Source organism: Acinonyx jubatus, chromosome E2 (assembly GCF_027475565.1).
Source record: "Acinonyx jubatus isolate Ajub_Pintada_27869175 chromosome E2, VMU_Ajub_asm_v1.0, whole genome shotgun sequence".
NCBI lineage: Eukaryota > Metazoa > Chordata > Mammalia > Carnivora > Felidae > Acinonyx > Acinonyx jubatus.
The window spans coordinates 27,257,214-27,271,927 of record NC_069396.1 but is presented as its reverse complement, the minus strand read 5'-3'; the positions used below and the strand labels follow the sequence as shown (position 1 = coordinate 27,271,927).

General features: G+C 53.1%; 1 protein-coding gene across 3 annotated transcripts; it reads left to right on the top strand.

Annotated features, from left to right (window-relative positions):
* The first annotated feature begins 1,701 nt into the window (after nucleotides 1-1,701).
* On the top strand, nucleotides 1,702-7,443 carry CCL22 (C-C motif chemokine ligand 22). 3 transcript variants are annotated; one of them, XM_053210482.1, is made up of 4 exons: nucleotides 1,702-1,935; nucleotides 3,348-3,471; nucleotides 5,857-6,104; nucleotides 6,331-7,443. In XM_053210482.1, exons 1-4 carry the CDS (start codon nucleotides 1,863-1,865, stop codon nucleotides 6,384-6,386), a joined length of 501 nt encoding a protein of 166 aa, XP_053066457.1. In that variant the 5' UTR covers nucleotides 1,702-1,862; the 3' UTR covers nucleotides 6,387-7,443. The 3 variants fall into 3 exon arrangements, with proteins under 3 accessions (XP_053066457.1, XP_014929972.1, XP_053066458.1); XM_015074486.3 differs by lacking the exon at nucleotides 5,857-6,104 and having other exon boundaries at nucleotides 1,770-1,935; XM_053210483.1 differs by lacking the exon at nucleotides 1,702-1,935 and having other exon boundaries at nucleotides 3,107-3,471.
* The last annotated feature ends 7,271 nt before the right edge of the window (nucleotides 7,444-14,714 follow it).

The following is a 14,714-nucleotide window of genomic DNA, read 5'->3' as shown; positions in this document are numbered from 1 at the left end:
GTGGATGGAAATGAAGGCGTCGGAAGGACTGTGTTCCTTCTGGAAGCTCTAGGAGGGAATCTGTTTCCTTGCCTTTTCCTGCCTCCAGAGGCTGCCGGCACTCCTGGGCTCACAGTCCTGTGTCGCCCAGACTTCTGCTTCTGTCACTCTGTCTCCTGCTGAGTCTGACCCACTCTTATAATGACTCTGTGATTACGCTGGGCCCACCCAGAGAATCCAGGAAGTCTCCCTATTTTACCCTCTTTAACTGAAACACATCTGCAAAGTCGTCTTTACCCTGTAAGGTCACATATTCACAGGTTTTGGAATTAAGATGTGGGCACGTTGGGAGAACCATTATTTTATCCACCACAGGGCTCATTAAATACATGCTGAATGAATGGATAAATGAATGGATGGGCTTCTTTGCAAATGGAGTGGTGAGTCCTGAATTCCAAGGCTGGCTCAGCCACTTACTGGCTGTGTGACCTTGGGTAAATCCCCTCTTTCTCTGAGCTGCAGTTTCCTCCTTCATTAGATGTGTTCTGGGCACCCACAGTGTATCCCACTCTCAGTGGACCCTGGGAATACCAACACAAATAACAATAGACCCTCGCCTTCCAAGAGGTAGAGTTTGGCTTCTGGGAAGGGGTATGAGAAGGACAAAACCGGACATAATCTGCTCAGGCCCATGTTCCAAGTCACCCCACTGAACTTTCAAGTCCTGAGGGGGTGTGCTTACCTAGAAGGTGACATTTCAAATGATGCATGAGTAGGAGTTCGTGTGGTAGGGAAGCAGAAAGGGCACTGACGGCCAGGGACAGTCTGTAGACCTCTTTGAGGAACTATGGGGAGTGTGGTGTGATCTCTTAGGGGAGGGAGACCGGTGTGGAAGGGAGCATGTCTGGAAAGGAGGCCTTGAGGGCCACAGTCAGGAGCTTGGGCTCTGTCCTCAGGTCAAAGGGCCAGAGCTGGGTTTTGAAACAGGAGAGAGGCCTGTGCACTGAATCTGGGCCACACTCTGGCCACTGTGGTGTGGAGAGGGGATTGGGGGCCAGCATCTGAGCCCAAGGAGGAGGTGGCCTGGACTGGGCAGTGACAATGGGGACGGAAGTAAGGGGACAGATCCAAGAGACACGTAGGAAGTAGAATCAGTGGGATATGGTGAGAGATGGAGAAGGGGATGGGTGAGGAAGAGCTTGGAGACCACCGGGAAGAAAGAACAGGCAAGATGGAAACGTGTGGAAGCTCTCTGAAACTGTTGAGGGGATCACGCATTGGGCCAAGTTGGGATTTGGGGAGAAGCGGCGGAAGATGCTAGTCATGGCCACAGAAACCAGCCCAGGGGATTCTCACGCCTCTCCTTTTGAAGACAGATCAGTGATGAAGTTCATCAAGGGTACAGATGGGCCTCTGTTCCAGGTGAGGGTTAAGGTCTGGGCAGCTCCTGTCCACATTCTCACTTGCCCTACAAACAACCACTGGGGTAAATAGGTAGGCTTGTGAAACCATCTCCCCCATTTCCAGATGGGTGAACTGATCCCGGAGATATCCAGCGACATGGTGAAGGCCCTACAGTGTGAGGACTCTGGGGAGCACAGGCCTCTAAGAGGCCCAGCTCAAGGGGGATTTTGCAAGTCTCTTGAGACCCAGAGGGAAGGACAAGGCGGGGGTCCCCTCTGAGCTGTTCCAAGCCACAGAGAATTTCCTTTTATTTGGAGGAAGCGGGAGTTCTTCTTTCGTAATGTGAATGTCAGAGATTCTGGACCCACCGGTGACTAAGAGTGTCTGGGGCTCGTGGGTGTCGCGAAGTGCTTAAATACTCGGCCCTCCTGTCATCTGGTGATTACAGACACCTGAGCTGGGACACATAGGACAAAAGCATGGCCAGCCTGAAGATTCTGTTCCTGGCTGTCCTTGTCCTCCTTGCTATGACACTTCAGGCAACTGAGGCAGGTGAGGCTGGGGAGAGGGAGGACTTCCCGTAGAGGCCAGGGTCAGACACTGGGGTATCTTCCTCATGTAGCGGAAAGAGGAGTGGACTGAGAGCAGATGACCCCGGTCTGCCGCTGGCTCCAGACCAGTCATGTGGCTTCTCTGGGCCTCGGTTTACACATCTGTTAAATGGGTAGTCTTTTATTTTTTAGTTTATTATTTATCTTGACAGAGAGAGAGAGAGGGAGCATGAGCACAAGTGCTGTGCCAACAGCACAGAGCCTGATGCGGGGCTCGAACTCACAAACCTTGAGACTGTGACCTGAGTCGAGATCAAGAGTCGGATGTTTAACCGACTGCCACCCAGGCGCCCTAAATGGGTAGTCTTGAAGGCCTGGAGTCTAGGATCTGTCTCGGCTGGGTGGGGGGCTGTGGTGGACATGGCCTGCTGTCCTTCTACTCCAGAGAACTCAAGCATAGGTTGCTTGGGGTGTGGAGAAGGAGCCACCAGAAGGAGCCATGTGGGATGGGACAAGGAAGGAGCTGGCATGAGGGATGTCCCCTTGGAAAACTGGTCCTGCTCTTCTACCACTACGTTTTTGCTCCAGAACCTGCCCTCAACACCGAGGCCTTCCCTTCCCTTCTCCATCTCAGTGTAAATCCTCCTGCCCTGTGTTGGATAAGGGCACGAGCACTGGGCTGGGAGACGGGCAGCCGTCTTTGGGTTTCCTGAGGGCTTTTCCTGCATCGAAGGCCCCAAAGCTTGGTGCCATTATCACCCCTTCCACCGGAGGAGGAAACTGGGCCTCGGAGACGTTAAATGACTTGCCCAGGAAGGCCTGGTGACTCAGGGCAGAGCAGGCCCCGTACCCAGGTCTGCATGACTGGACTCTGCCCGAGTCCTTATCCTGACTCTCCAGAGTCCCGCTGTGTGACTCTGGGCAAATCGTCTCCCTCTCTGGATCTCAGCCTCCCCGCGTGCACCGTGAAGGTCACGGGAGGCGTGAGCTGCAGCAGACTTCTTGGATTGCCCGGGGACTCGTCAAGACGCGCGTGGGACTCAGCAGGGCCGGGGCTGGGCGCCGAGCGTTTCTGACAAGCTCCAGGTGACACTGATAGCGCTGGCCCATGGACCTCGCCTGCAGTAGCCGGGGCTTCGTCCTGTGCAGAGTCTCTGGGTCCCGCCTAGAGGCCCCGGGCATCGTTGAATCTCAGTGGTTGTGAATCCCCCTGCCTCCACCTGACCGACCCGGATCGGAGACACTGGGCCCTCAGTGTCCCTCAGAGACCCCGAGAATGGGGACTCCGGGGACTCGGAGTCCTCCGGGCACCGGCCTGCCACACGGGAACAGAAATGCCGGCTCAGAGGCTGGGGCTGAGAGCCACCCGTCTGTGCCCCGCCCGTGAGTCTTCTGCACGTCTCCCTCCTCCAGGCCCCTACGGCGCCAACGTGGAAGACAGCGTCTGCTGCCGAGACTACTTCCGCCACCCCCTGCCTTCTCGCATGCTGAAGTATTTCTACTGGACTTCAGACTCCTGCCGGAGGCCCGGCGTGGTGTGAGTACGGAGCTGGGGACGCAGGGGCTTGGAGAGCCTGCCGGGCTGGCTCAGGAGGGCCCAGGAGCAGGTGGGTGGGCAGACCCAAGGACGGGAGGAGTGCAGCTGGTCTCCGTCCTTGAAACGGCTCCGCCCAGCCTGGGGGTGTACCGAGAAAAAAAAAAAAAAATCATGCGATCATTCAACAAATTATTTTGGACGCCTACTGCCTGCCAGGCGGCCTGCCGGGTTCCGGGGATGCAGAGCTGAATGAGCAGGGCACCAGCTGGCGGTTTACACAATCCAGTGCCTAGTGCGTGGAGGCAGCGCAGAGCCGTAGCACGGGGTGCTCCCACCAGAAGCATCTGGGGCCCATCCTCCCCAGCACCCTGGGAGTTGGCGGAGGCAGCCTATTCTTACCAGAAGAAGGCTGAGGTGACAGAGAGCGCGTCCTACGGCCAGGCGTGGTTCTGGGGTGACCGTGCTAACTCGGGTAACCCTCCCCGCAGAACTACTAGGAGCGCGATTATTTCCGTTTTTTTTTTTTTTAAGTTTATTTCTTTGAGAAAGAGACCGAGAAAGAGTGTCAGTGGGGGAGGGGCAGAGAGAGAGAGAGAGAGAGAGAGAGAGAGAGAGAGAACCCCAAGCAGGCCCTGCGCTGTCAGCAGGGAGCCCGAGGAGGGGCTCGATCTCACAAACCGGGAGATCACGACCTGAGCCGAAATCAAGAGACGCTCAACCGGCTGAGCGCCTCTGTTTCCGTTTTAGGAATGGACAAAGAGGTGCAGGGAGGGGAAGTGATTTGCTCCAGGCTGCCCTGTTGGAACCAGGACTCCTGGGTCCTTGTCCAGGGCTTTCTCCTGGGGTTCTTTTTCTCCTTTGCCTCTTTTCCTCCATTTCTTTACTTCCCTTTCCTTAGCCTGGAGCCCGGGCCTGTGCCTGCCACTGGCCAAGTGACGGGGCCTGTCCCTGGGGCTCCAGCTCCTCCAGACTGCGGCCTGCCAAGCCCCTCACCAGGGTGTCTGGGCTTAGGGGCTCATGACCCCCTTTGGGGCTCCTTCATTATGTCTTCATTTGCTCCTCCTTACTTCTTGACCATCCCTCACGGTGGGCGGGGGTGCTGCAGGTGAATAACAAGGCTGAAGTGGGTTTTTGTCACTTTGACTCTGAGCCTCCGTTTCCCCATCAGTGTAACAGAAGTGATCACCTTCATTTATTTTTATTTATCAGACATGTAGAGAGTGCTTGCTAAATGCAGGCACTGTTACAACCACTTTATAAATATGAACTCATTTAATCCTTGAAACAGTCTTATGTTGTAGGTAGTGTTATGATCCCCTTTTTGCAGGTGAGGAAATGGGCCCAGAGAGGTTTTGGGGCCTCTTGAGTGTCACAGGGCACAGTAATAGTAAGTGGAGGGTGTGATGCTCGATGCCAGCTCAAAGACAGCACATGTGATAATTGGATTTTGAGCCAGAAGGGACTCTAGAAAGGATGTGTCTTGACAAATGGGGAGATCAAGGGGCTGAGTCTTGCCCAGTGTCACACAGCAGCCAGGGCAAGCTGCCCACGAGGCCAAGATCAACACTGCTGCCCTCTTTTTCTTTCTGTTTGTTGGTTTTCTGTGGGGTGGGGGGCAGATCAGGGGAGTAAGAGAAGCCAGAGCTTCTAGCTTCATGGACAAGCTCTTCAGAGGCAGGAAGGGAGCAGGGCTGGGGGGGGGGGGGGGATGTTTCTGACCACTGGCCAGCTTTAAGTCCACTCCTGCCCACAACAGCTGAGAGCCCCAAGGGCCTGGCCTGGTACTTACTGCACCTTGGGCAAAGTGGGAGACTTCGCCCGCAATTGCTAAGTGATCTTGGGCCAGTGCCTAGTCCTCTGCTTTGTGCTTTGCGCCCCCAGGGGGCACAGTGAATCAGATCTGACCAGCTCAGGCACTCAGGCAAGCTGCTTTACCCCTTCAGGCCCCACTTTCCTCACCTGTGAAATGGATAGAATGATAGGGCCTCATAGGGTTGTCTTAAGGACTTATTAAGAAAATCAACGTTAAGGGGCACCTGAGTGGCTCAACCGGTTGAGTGGCGTCTCACTCTTGGTTTTGGCTAAGGTCATGACCTCGCAGTTTCCCGAGTTTGAGCCCCGCTTCGGACCCTGTGCTGGCAGCTCGGAGCCTGGAGCCTGCTTTGGATCCTGTGTCTCCCTCTCCTTCTGCCCCTCCCCTGCTCACATTCTGTTTCTCTCAAAAATAAATAAACATTGAAGTAACCTTTAAAAAGACAAGACAAAGAAAAGAAAATCAATGTTAAAAGTCCAGGCCAGCTCCTGGCAGTTACAGGGTTCCAGAGCACCTACTATCTACTGCTCTGAACACTTCCGTTTATATTAACTCATCTAATCTTCATTCAGCTCCTGTGAGGACCACAATTATTATCCTCATTTCACAGATGTGGAAACTAAGGGACGTGCTAACAATGGCAGAGCTGGGCCAGAGGATCTGGCTCCAAAGTTCATGCTCTTGGCTCTCTTCCAAGGCAATATCAGCCATGATCACGAGACTCTTGGGCATTCTATTTCTTGGCCTGACCTGGCCCTCAAGCCTAGACGAAGAGTCCAGGAAATTCTGGCTGCTCTTCTCCCCTCTCCCCGCTTAAGAAGTAAGTTTACATACAGCAGAGGCCTCGTAACCTTTGAACCGCTCTAGATAGCAGGTACCCCCGCATAGGGTGGGTGCCTCATAAATGTGAAGTGACTCTTCACATGTCTAGTGGGCATCTCTGCATACAGTAAGTGACTCATAAATGTTAAGCTTCCAGAGAAGGGATGTGGCATTCTTGCTGCATGCTAATGCTCCCTCATTGCCTCCCTGGTGTCTCCTTCCAGCTTCCTTACGGTCAGGGACCGGGAGATCTGTGCTGACCCCAGGCTGCCCTGGGTGAAGAAGATTCTGCAGAAGATGAGCCCATGAGAAAGGGCCCTGCCCTGATGACCGTGGCCTTGGCTCCTCCAGGAAGGCTCACAGAGCCCCACCTCTCGGCCATTACAGCCGCCCCTCAACACAAGCCTGTGCCGATGGATCTCTCCGCAATCTCTTATCTCTGTGCCTGTAGCTGTCACCCTCAGAGGAGCCTCCACACTGTCACTCATCTCCCCTCTTGTCCCTCTAACCCATTCTCTGCCCCACCGCAGCCAGAGGGGCCGCAATCCTGGTCAGTTACTCTCCTGCTCAAAACTCTTCCATGGCTCCCCATTGCCCCAAGCTGAGGTGAGAGCTCCTGAGCCTGGCACCCCTGTCCCCAGCCCTGCCTCATTTCCCTTCACACGTGTTGGACTCCAGCTCCCTGTTCTCCAAATCCGTGCCATACATGTCCACTTCCAAGTCTTTTTCCAGGCTGCACCTGACGCCCAGGATGCCTCCCCACCACCTGTGGGTGCACACCCCTGTGTGTGTGCCTCCGAGGCACTGCTCAACCCAAGCAGCCAGCAATTGAGTTTTATTTTTCAGATGTCCCCTGGCCCTCTGTCCCCTCTTAACAGCCTTGATCACAGTCTACCCAGAATTCTCAGGACTTGGGGAACTCGTCCTACCGCCCCACTGGCTGGATCAAGGTCCCACACCTGTTACTTTGTCCATTGGCCTTCAACGCAGAGCACAGGGCCTGGCTCAGAATCAGGGCTCAATGAACGGCTACAGACTGAATCAATAAAAATAATGTTCCTCTGCCATGGCCCATCCCCCAAACGCCCTCACACATCAATACAGAGACTCAAGTTCATCTAGAAAGCAGCCAGTTGAGTCAATTGTGAAACCTCAAATTTACCCAGATTCACCTCTCTTCCCCATTTTACCTCTTTGTTGGACTTTTTGACTCTTTCTTGTTTCCCTCTTGCTCCTCTAACCTCTGACACCCAGGCTTGACCTCTTCAGAATTCCCCACTTTCCCTTTCTCCTTCCCCAAATAACTGATAACCAACTTTATGCTATGGTGTGAATGACTACCCTTGGCTTGATATTGCAAGCTCTAAATATATTTCTATAAGAAAAGAGGGCAAATGCTTAAGAGGCCAAAGGGTTGAATGGAAAAGTTTTAGGAACTGTTTGGGAGAGGGAGGAGGTGGAACTTTCCTGGCCCTGGGAGTGTGTAGGGTATAGTTAAGGGAAAGAGCCTTGGGTGGAGATTGTTCTCAGCTGGGAGGGGCCAGGATAAGGCCTGGGACTTGGGGCTTTTCTGCACTTCCTTGGGGACAATAGATTCCCCAGGTCAAGGAAATAAACTTTACACGTGCTCATTTCTCTCCAAGGGAGTGTGGTGCGGTTTAGCAGGGTGGTTGATGCTGTGTGAATCTTAGGAGACCACTGACCCTCTCTGAGCCTCGCTTGAGAATGAGAAGACCCATATTATGGGGTTGCTGTGGGGTTCAGGTCCAAGACATGGGGAGCAAAACTCAGTGTCTTCCAGGGCCCGGAGCCCACGGTCATCTGCCCACCGTGAACACTGAAAGTGTTAACCTGCCCACTGCCTGTGCATAGGGCCCTCAAGCGTCCTGGGATTGCTCTCCCCTCCTGTCCTGCCCCGGTCCCTCGGGCCTTCTGAAAAATAAACCCTCTACCACAGTGTCTGCTTTGTGCCTTGGCATTTGCTGTCCCTGGGAGGTGGGGCAGGGGGCACGATCGCCGCCTCTCTCCCACGGGGAAGCCCTTAACATTACTGACCTGTGAGCTGGCCTGCCCAAGGTCACCCTGTGAGTCGGTGGGAAGCCAGGATTAGACGTCAGACCTGGGGAGCAGCTGTGCGGGTGCCGAGAGAAAGCTCCAGACATTCGTCCACCGGGCCTCACCTTCATCCCCCACCCCCCATCCTCCTCCCCCACCCTCTTGTTAGGAGGAGCTGATGAAATCACTCATTCGGTGCCTAAGTCTAGAGCTTTAACCAGCATATTCAGCCAGCCAGTCAGTCGTTTAGTCACTGATTCAATAACCCAACCTCAGCCTTCCCCCTTCAAGCGTCACCGCAGAGGAGGAGGAAGGTGTATTAGTCAGGAAAGGCTGTTTCCTGCAACAAACCGCTCCAAAATCTCAGTGGCTCAATTGCACAGAAGCTTTGTTCTTCGCGTGTGACACCTGATGCTGGTCTGTGGGCTCCTACCTTCCACGGGGTCATTCAGGGACCCAGGCTCTTTCCTCCTCACGGCCCCACCCTCCTCCGGGACCCGGACGGCTCCCCAACCTCCCGCGGATGGGGAAAGAGAACGTAAACTTGTGCGAGGACTTCACGAGCCAGGCCAGGAAGCGCGGCTCCTCGCCTCTGTCCGCCTGCCATTGGCGCAACTCAGTCACGTGGCCACCCTGCCTGCAAGGTTTGCTGGGAAGCACAGCCAAGCTGTGCGCGGGGAGAAAGCGGCGGTGGGTATGGGAAGCGTCTCCTTCGTGTGCTCCTCAACTCCTCTGGACCCGCTTTCCTGGAGTTCTACCCTCAGCTCATTCTGCCCAAACCACAAAAAAGGACCCTGCTGTCCCTGGGACATCTTCATTATTTTCTCAGTGGACATCTTGGCACAAGTGGCCTTTGCTCCCCTTCAGATCTGGCTCTCACGGTGGGATTTCCAGGGCAGTGGGTTCAGACACCCAAGAGCACTTGTCTGGGAGGCAGGGAGAAGCATCGAGAAGAGCATACGCCATGCATTCAGATAAGCACAGGAACTCTCACTGACTGGGAGTCTGGAGCAAGTTCCCTGGTCTCTGAGCCTCAATTTCTCCCTCTGTGAACGGAGGCAATAAAAGCAGTTATCACGACGTTAGCAAGAGTATGTGAGATTGTGAGAGTCCAGTAGATAAGAAGGTATAGCCTAAGATAAGCCTAAGCCAGTGAGATAAGACAGCCTAATACACAAAATGGGCAAAAGCTTGAATATATATTTCGCCAAACAAGGTGTATTCAAATGATCAATAAACACATGAAAAGATTCTCAACATCACTAGTCATCAAGAAAATGCAAATCAAAACCAGATGGCTATACCACTCACACTTGTCGGGATGTCTGTTTTAAAAAAGGAAAAAACAGAGCATGCAACTCTGGATCTCAGGGTTGTAAGCTCTAGTCCCACCTTAGGTGTAGAAATTACTTAAAAATAAAATCTTGGGGTGCCTGGGTGGCTCAGTCGGTTAAGCACCTGACTCTTGATTTTGGCTCAGGTCATGAGCTCATGGTTTGCGGGATCGAGCCCTGTGTTGGGCTCTGTGCTGACAGTGCGGAGCCTGCTTGGGATTCTCTCTCCCACTCTCTCTCTCTGCCCCTCACCCCACCCATGAGCTCTGGCTCTCTGGCTCTCTGTCTCTCTCTCTCTCTCAAAATAAATAAATAAACGTTAAAAAAAATAAAATAAGTCTTTAAAAAATCAAGATAAAATCTTAGGAAAGAAAAAAGATCGGTGAGCGTCTAGAGAAATTGCAACCTTGTGCATTGGTGGTGGGACTGTAAAGTAGGGTGGTCATGGGGGAAAATAGTATCGTGGGTCCTCAAAAAATCAAACGTAGAATTATCATCTCTTCCAGTAATCTCATTTCTGGGTATGTACACAAAAGAATCGAAAGCAGGGGCTGGAACAGCTATTTGGACACCCATGTTCATAGCAGCGTCCTCCCCAGTAGCCAAAAGGTGGGCAGGGCCCCAGTGTCTGACAGCTGAATGGAGAAGCCGAAGGTGGTACACACACACAATGGAATATGACTCAGCCTTAAAAAGGAAGGAAATTCCAGGGGGCGCCTGGGTGGCTCAGTCGGTTAAGCATCCGACTTCGGCTCAGGTTACGATCTCAGGGTCCGTGAGTTCGAGCCCCGCGTCGGGCTCTGTGCTGACAGCTCGGAGCCTGGAGCCTGCTTCGGATTCTGTGTCTCCCTCTCTCTGCCCCTCCCCTGTTCATGCTCTGTCTCTCTCTGTCTCAAAAATAAATAAACATGAAAAAAAAAAAACAAAATAAAAAGGAAGGAAATTCTGAGCCCTGCTGCAGCATGGCTGAACTTCTGAAGACATTCTGCTAAGTGGAACAAGCCAGTCACAAAAGGACGAACACGCTATGACACCTAAAGTAGTCAAAGTCATGGAGACAGAGAATAGGCTGGGGGGTTGTGGGGGCCAGGGGAGGGGTAAGTGGGAGTTACTGTTTAATGGGCCCCGCGGTTCTGTTTCGCAAGGTAACCAAGTTCTCAAGATGGATGGTGGTGATGGTTACACAGACATGTGAATGTCACTGAACACTCAGAAATGGTGCAAAAGGTGACTTTTACGATATGTGTATCTTGCCACAGTATAAAAGAAGGTATGGCCAGGGCTGTGCACAGACAGAGGAAGGGCCAAGTGCATGTGAACAACTCTTCTCGTGGACCAAAAAGAGGTGAGCTGAGCAGAGCTGGGTGAAGTGGGGAGGAACTAGGCAGGACTGTCCCCCAGGGGCCCTGGAGATGGCCATCTCACTAGCCACCCTGTCCCTCCTACCATCCTGGGCCCCCACAGGAGTGTCCCTGGCACCCTGCTCTGCTGTTTCTGTTCTGCTCTGGGGGCTCGGGTAGTCCAGCCCATCCCACAAGAACACTCAGGCTGCCTGCTGCCTGGGACACCCAGGCGGGCTCCTAGACGGCCTGAGGAAGGTGTGGGGAGGATGCCCCCTCCCCCTCCTCTCCACCGACCCCCGAGGAACCCTTTCTCCTGCCACCCAGCGCTGTTCTAATTGTTGCTTTAGTTATTCCTCAGCTCAGAACCTCCCCAGCTCCCCTCTGCCCCTGAACAGAACTCTCACTCCTCACACCAGCTTTAAGGTGTCCAAAGCAGCCTCCCTGCCCACTTCGTCCTCAGAGCCAATGGCATGGGACCGTTCCCTATCCCCCTTTTCCCTTGGTTAGCTTTTCCCTCTGCCAGGAATGGTATGTCAAAATCCTGCCTATCTGCCCAGTGCGGGTTACTTACAGATCACAAAGGGGACAGGGGCGCCTGGGTGGCCCCATTGGTTGAGCATCTGACTCTTAATTTTGGCTCAGGTCGTGATCCCAGAGTTGTGAGATCGAGCCCCACATTGAGCTCTGTGCTGAGCGTAGAGCCTGCTTGGGATTCTCTCTCCCTCCCTCTCCCTCTCTCTCTCTCTCTCAAATAAAAAACGAAACGAACAAACAAAAAAACAAAAAACAAAAACAAATCACAATGGGGATAACCCTTCTCCAGCAGAGAGACCGAGGGTAGGTGCCCATCAATCAGTCCACCAAGGGCAGCAAAACAACCTGTGTACCATGATGGATATAACAAGTGTAATGTGAAAGATACAGCATTATTCATAACAGAGTCTTGCCAAGAACATGTAGCTGGGGTCTAATAGAGCCTGTAGATCTGACTGCAATTTACAGGAAGTGAATAGGTTAGGGGAATGAATTAGATGACATCACAAGGAAACCATTAGACAAATTATGAGATCAGTGCGTAAGACAATAGTTTTGAAACTCTTCAGAAAGTGGATGTGCAGGGGGTCTTTTGTAGACTAAAAATAAATGCCAGTTGCAAGGCAGAAACCTAGATTGAACCCTGGTTCAAAAATAAAAGAGAGAAGGAGGGGAGGGAGGGAAGGAGGAATGGAGGGAGGAAGACGGAAAGAAAAAAGGGGGGGGGAAGAAGGAAAGAGAAAGGAAGGTGAAGCTATAAGATACATTTTGGGGACAATGGAGAAATTTGAGTATTAACCAAATATTACATGACATATAGGAATTATTGTTAATTTTGTTAGGTGGGGTAATAGTATATTTATGTAAGACAGTGTCTTTATACTGTGGAGATGCGTGCTGAAGGATTTAGGGGCAAAGTTTCAGACATCCATAATTTACTTTGAAATGGCTTGGCAGGAAAAAAAAAAAAAAGCAAATGTGGGAAAATGCTAATCATTGAATTTAGGTGCCGAAGATATGAAAGATCTTTGTTCCCTTCCTTCTTCTTTATTGTTTAGAATTTTTCAAAACAACACTGTAAAAGAAACAAAGCAAAATTCTGCCCATCTTCTGACTGAAACATGATCTCTCTCTCCTGCTCACCCCTGCTTTCCTTGATTCCTGGACAAGAATAAAGCCTTCTCTCCCTGTCCCAGGCCCACAGCCTTAGAGTCTGTGGTAGGACTTCTCTTTCCTACCGAGCAAGGGCTCCTTGGAGCAGGGACTCCGTGTATTTGCCTTTGAGTCCCCGTGCCACCACAGGGCCAGGCACACACCAGGGCTCAGTAGCAAACGCTCACGGCTCCTGCGTGCCTGGCCCTGTGAAAGTCGTTAGTTTTATGAACTCCCCCAGTGAGCGATTTGGTGAAGTCGCTGTTAGCATCCCATTCTACAAATGGGGAAGCTGAGGCTTGGAGAGATTAAGTAACTTGCTGAAGGTGATTCTTTTCACAAGTGGAGGAGTCATGTTTGGCTTCAGGTCTTGGCTGACTTGCAAGTCTAGTTACTGTGTCCAAACTGAATTATCTAAACTCAGTCCTTAACACCTTGATAAGATAAGTGGGGCTGACCAGTCTGATATTGCAGGGGTGGGGCGGGAGGGAGGGGGAGGAGCTGGGCCGGAAGAGGGTAGAGATGTCCCCAGGGGCTGAACAAGGAAAAGCCGAGCGCACTTGGTGTTTGAACACCTTATGGGTGTAAACTCACTTCATCCTCAGCAGTCCTCACAGTGGGGATAGAGAGAGGTTGTGTAGCCTGGTGGTCATGAGCTCAGACTCCAGGGCCAGCTGGCTGAGGCAAACCCAGTCTCCCTCACTTCTTGGCTGGTGATCCTCAGAAAAATTACTTAACTCTTGCATTCCTCAGTTTCCCCGTCCATGAAATGGACCGTGATAGTGTCTTGCTTACACGCTGGGTCACGGTGACCCAAGTTACTCACACAAAGTGCTTGGCACAGTGCCTGTCTCAGAGCTAAGCGTGAGCTCAGAGTGGTAGGAAAGCTGCCCAAGATCCCACAGAAGTAGTACTGCGCCAGGGCCAACCGATTCCAAATGCTTTCTAAATACTTCTTTGGAGCAAAGTCTGGGGCCAGGGGAACCAGAGTCTTAACGCCCCAAACACCTGGCCCAACCTGGTCCTTGTCCTTTGTGAAGTGGAGGGCTTCCTAGGACTTGTCCCTTACCTCCCCCCTTCCCCTTCCTTCCCTTGCCCCTCCTCCTTCCACTTCTCCCCCTCCCCCTGCCCCCTTCTTCATCTGCTCCTACCTCCATGGGCAGAGTAGAAAGAACCTTGGACTTCCGTTGTTACACTGCTTGTCCCTCTCTGCACCTGCGTTTTCCCAGTCTTAAGATGAGGGGCTGGACGACGGAAAAGTGAAGGTCACTGGCTTTATATCCGCTTGGGCTGGGACGGGTTCTCCAAGCCTGGTGCAATGGGCCCGAGCCAGGGGCGCTCCTCCCCATCGAGAAGGGGCGTCCAGCCTCCTACCTCCACGCCCCAGAAGCCTCACTGTGTTTGGGGGAGCGAGGGGGCCTCTGGCCATAGGGGCTGTGACTTCTCTGCCCAGCCAAGCCTAGACCAACTGGCTCTGTAGCCTGGGGCAGTGGCTCAGAGACAAACTGGTTCCCAGTTGGCTGGTAGCCAAAGACACCTAGATAGGAGTGGGGTTCATTGATAACTCCTGGCATCAGGCTGGGCTAGGCGACCGTTGAACTCTTCCAGGGTGTCAGGAATTGTTGCTATTGCCTTTAGGGAGGGCCGCCCTCAAAGCGGGCTGTGCTGCACCCACACACCTCCATGCATTTCCACCAGCTTGGTGGGAGCTGGCTGGCCTGCCGTCACGTGACGGAGGGAGAACCTGGAAAGTCAGAGCTGCGAAACCCCCCTCCCCAGTGGGTGAGCCCAGCTCCCTCCTGTGCGGAGGGGGGGGGGGGGAGAACCGAGCCGCTCCCTCGCCCCCAAGAGAGGGAGGCCTTCTTCAGGGCACCTACCAAGGTGCAGTCAAGGACTGCACCCAGGGTAAGACCAGCAGCCACGCTGTTCCCTGCGGGGCCAGAGCTGGGCGTGGCGGCGGGTGTAAAGGAGAAAAGGAGAGGTCGAGCAGCTGGAGGCAGGGAGGCTAGGGCTCTTTCCTGCGGCCTAAACTACACGTGCCCCTGTGCATGTCTAGTCTGTTCTCCACCCTAGTGCTCTGAATGACCTGAGGTGATTCCACCCCTTCTCTGGGGCTCAGTTTCACCATCTGTCCCCATGAAGTTGGGCCAGATCATTCTTCCAGCAAACGTGTACTGTACCGAGGCCCTA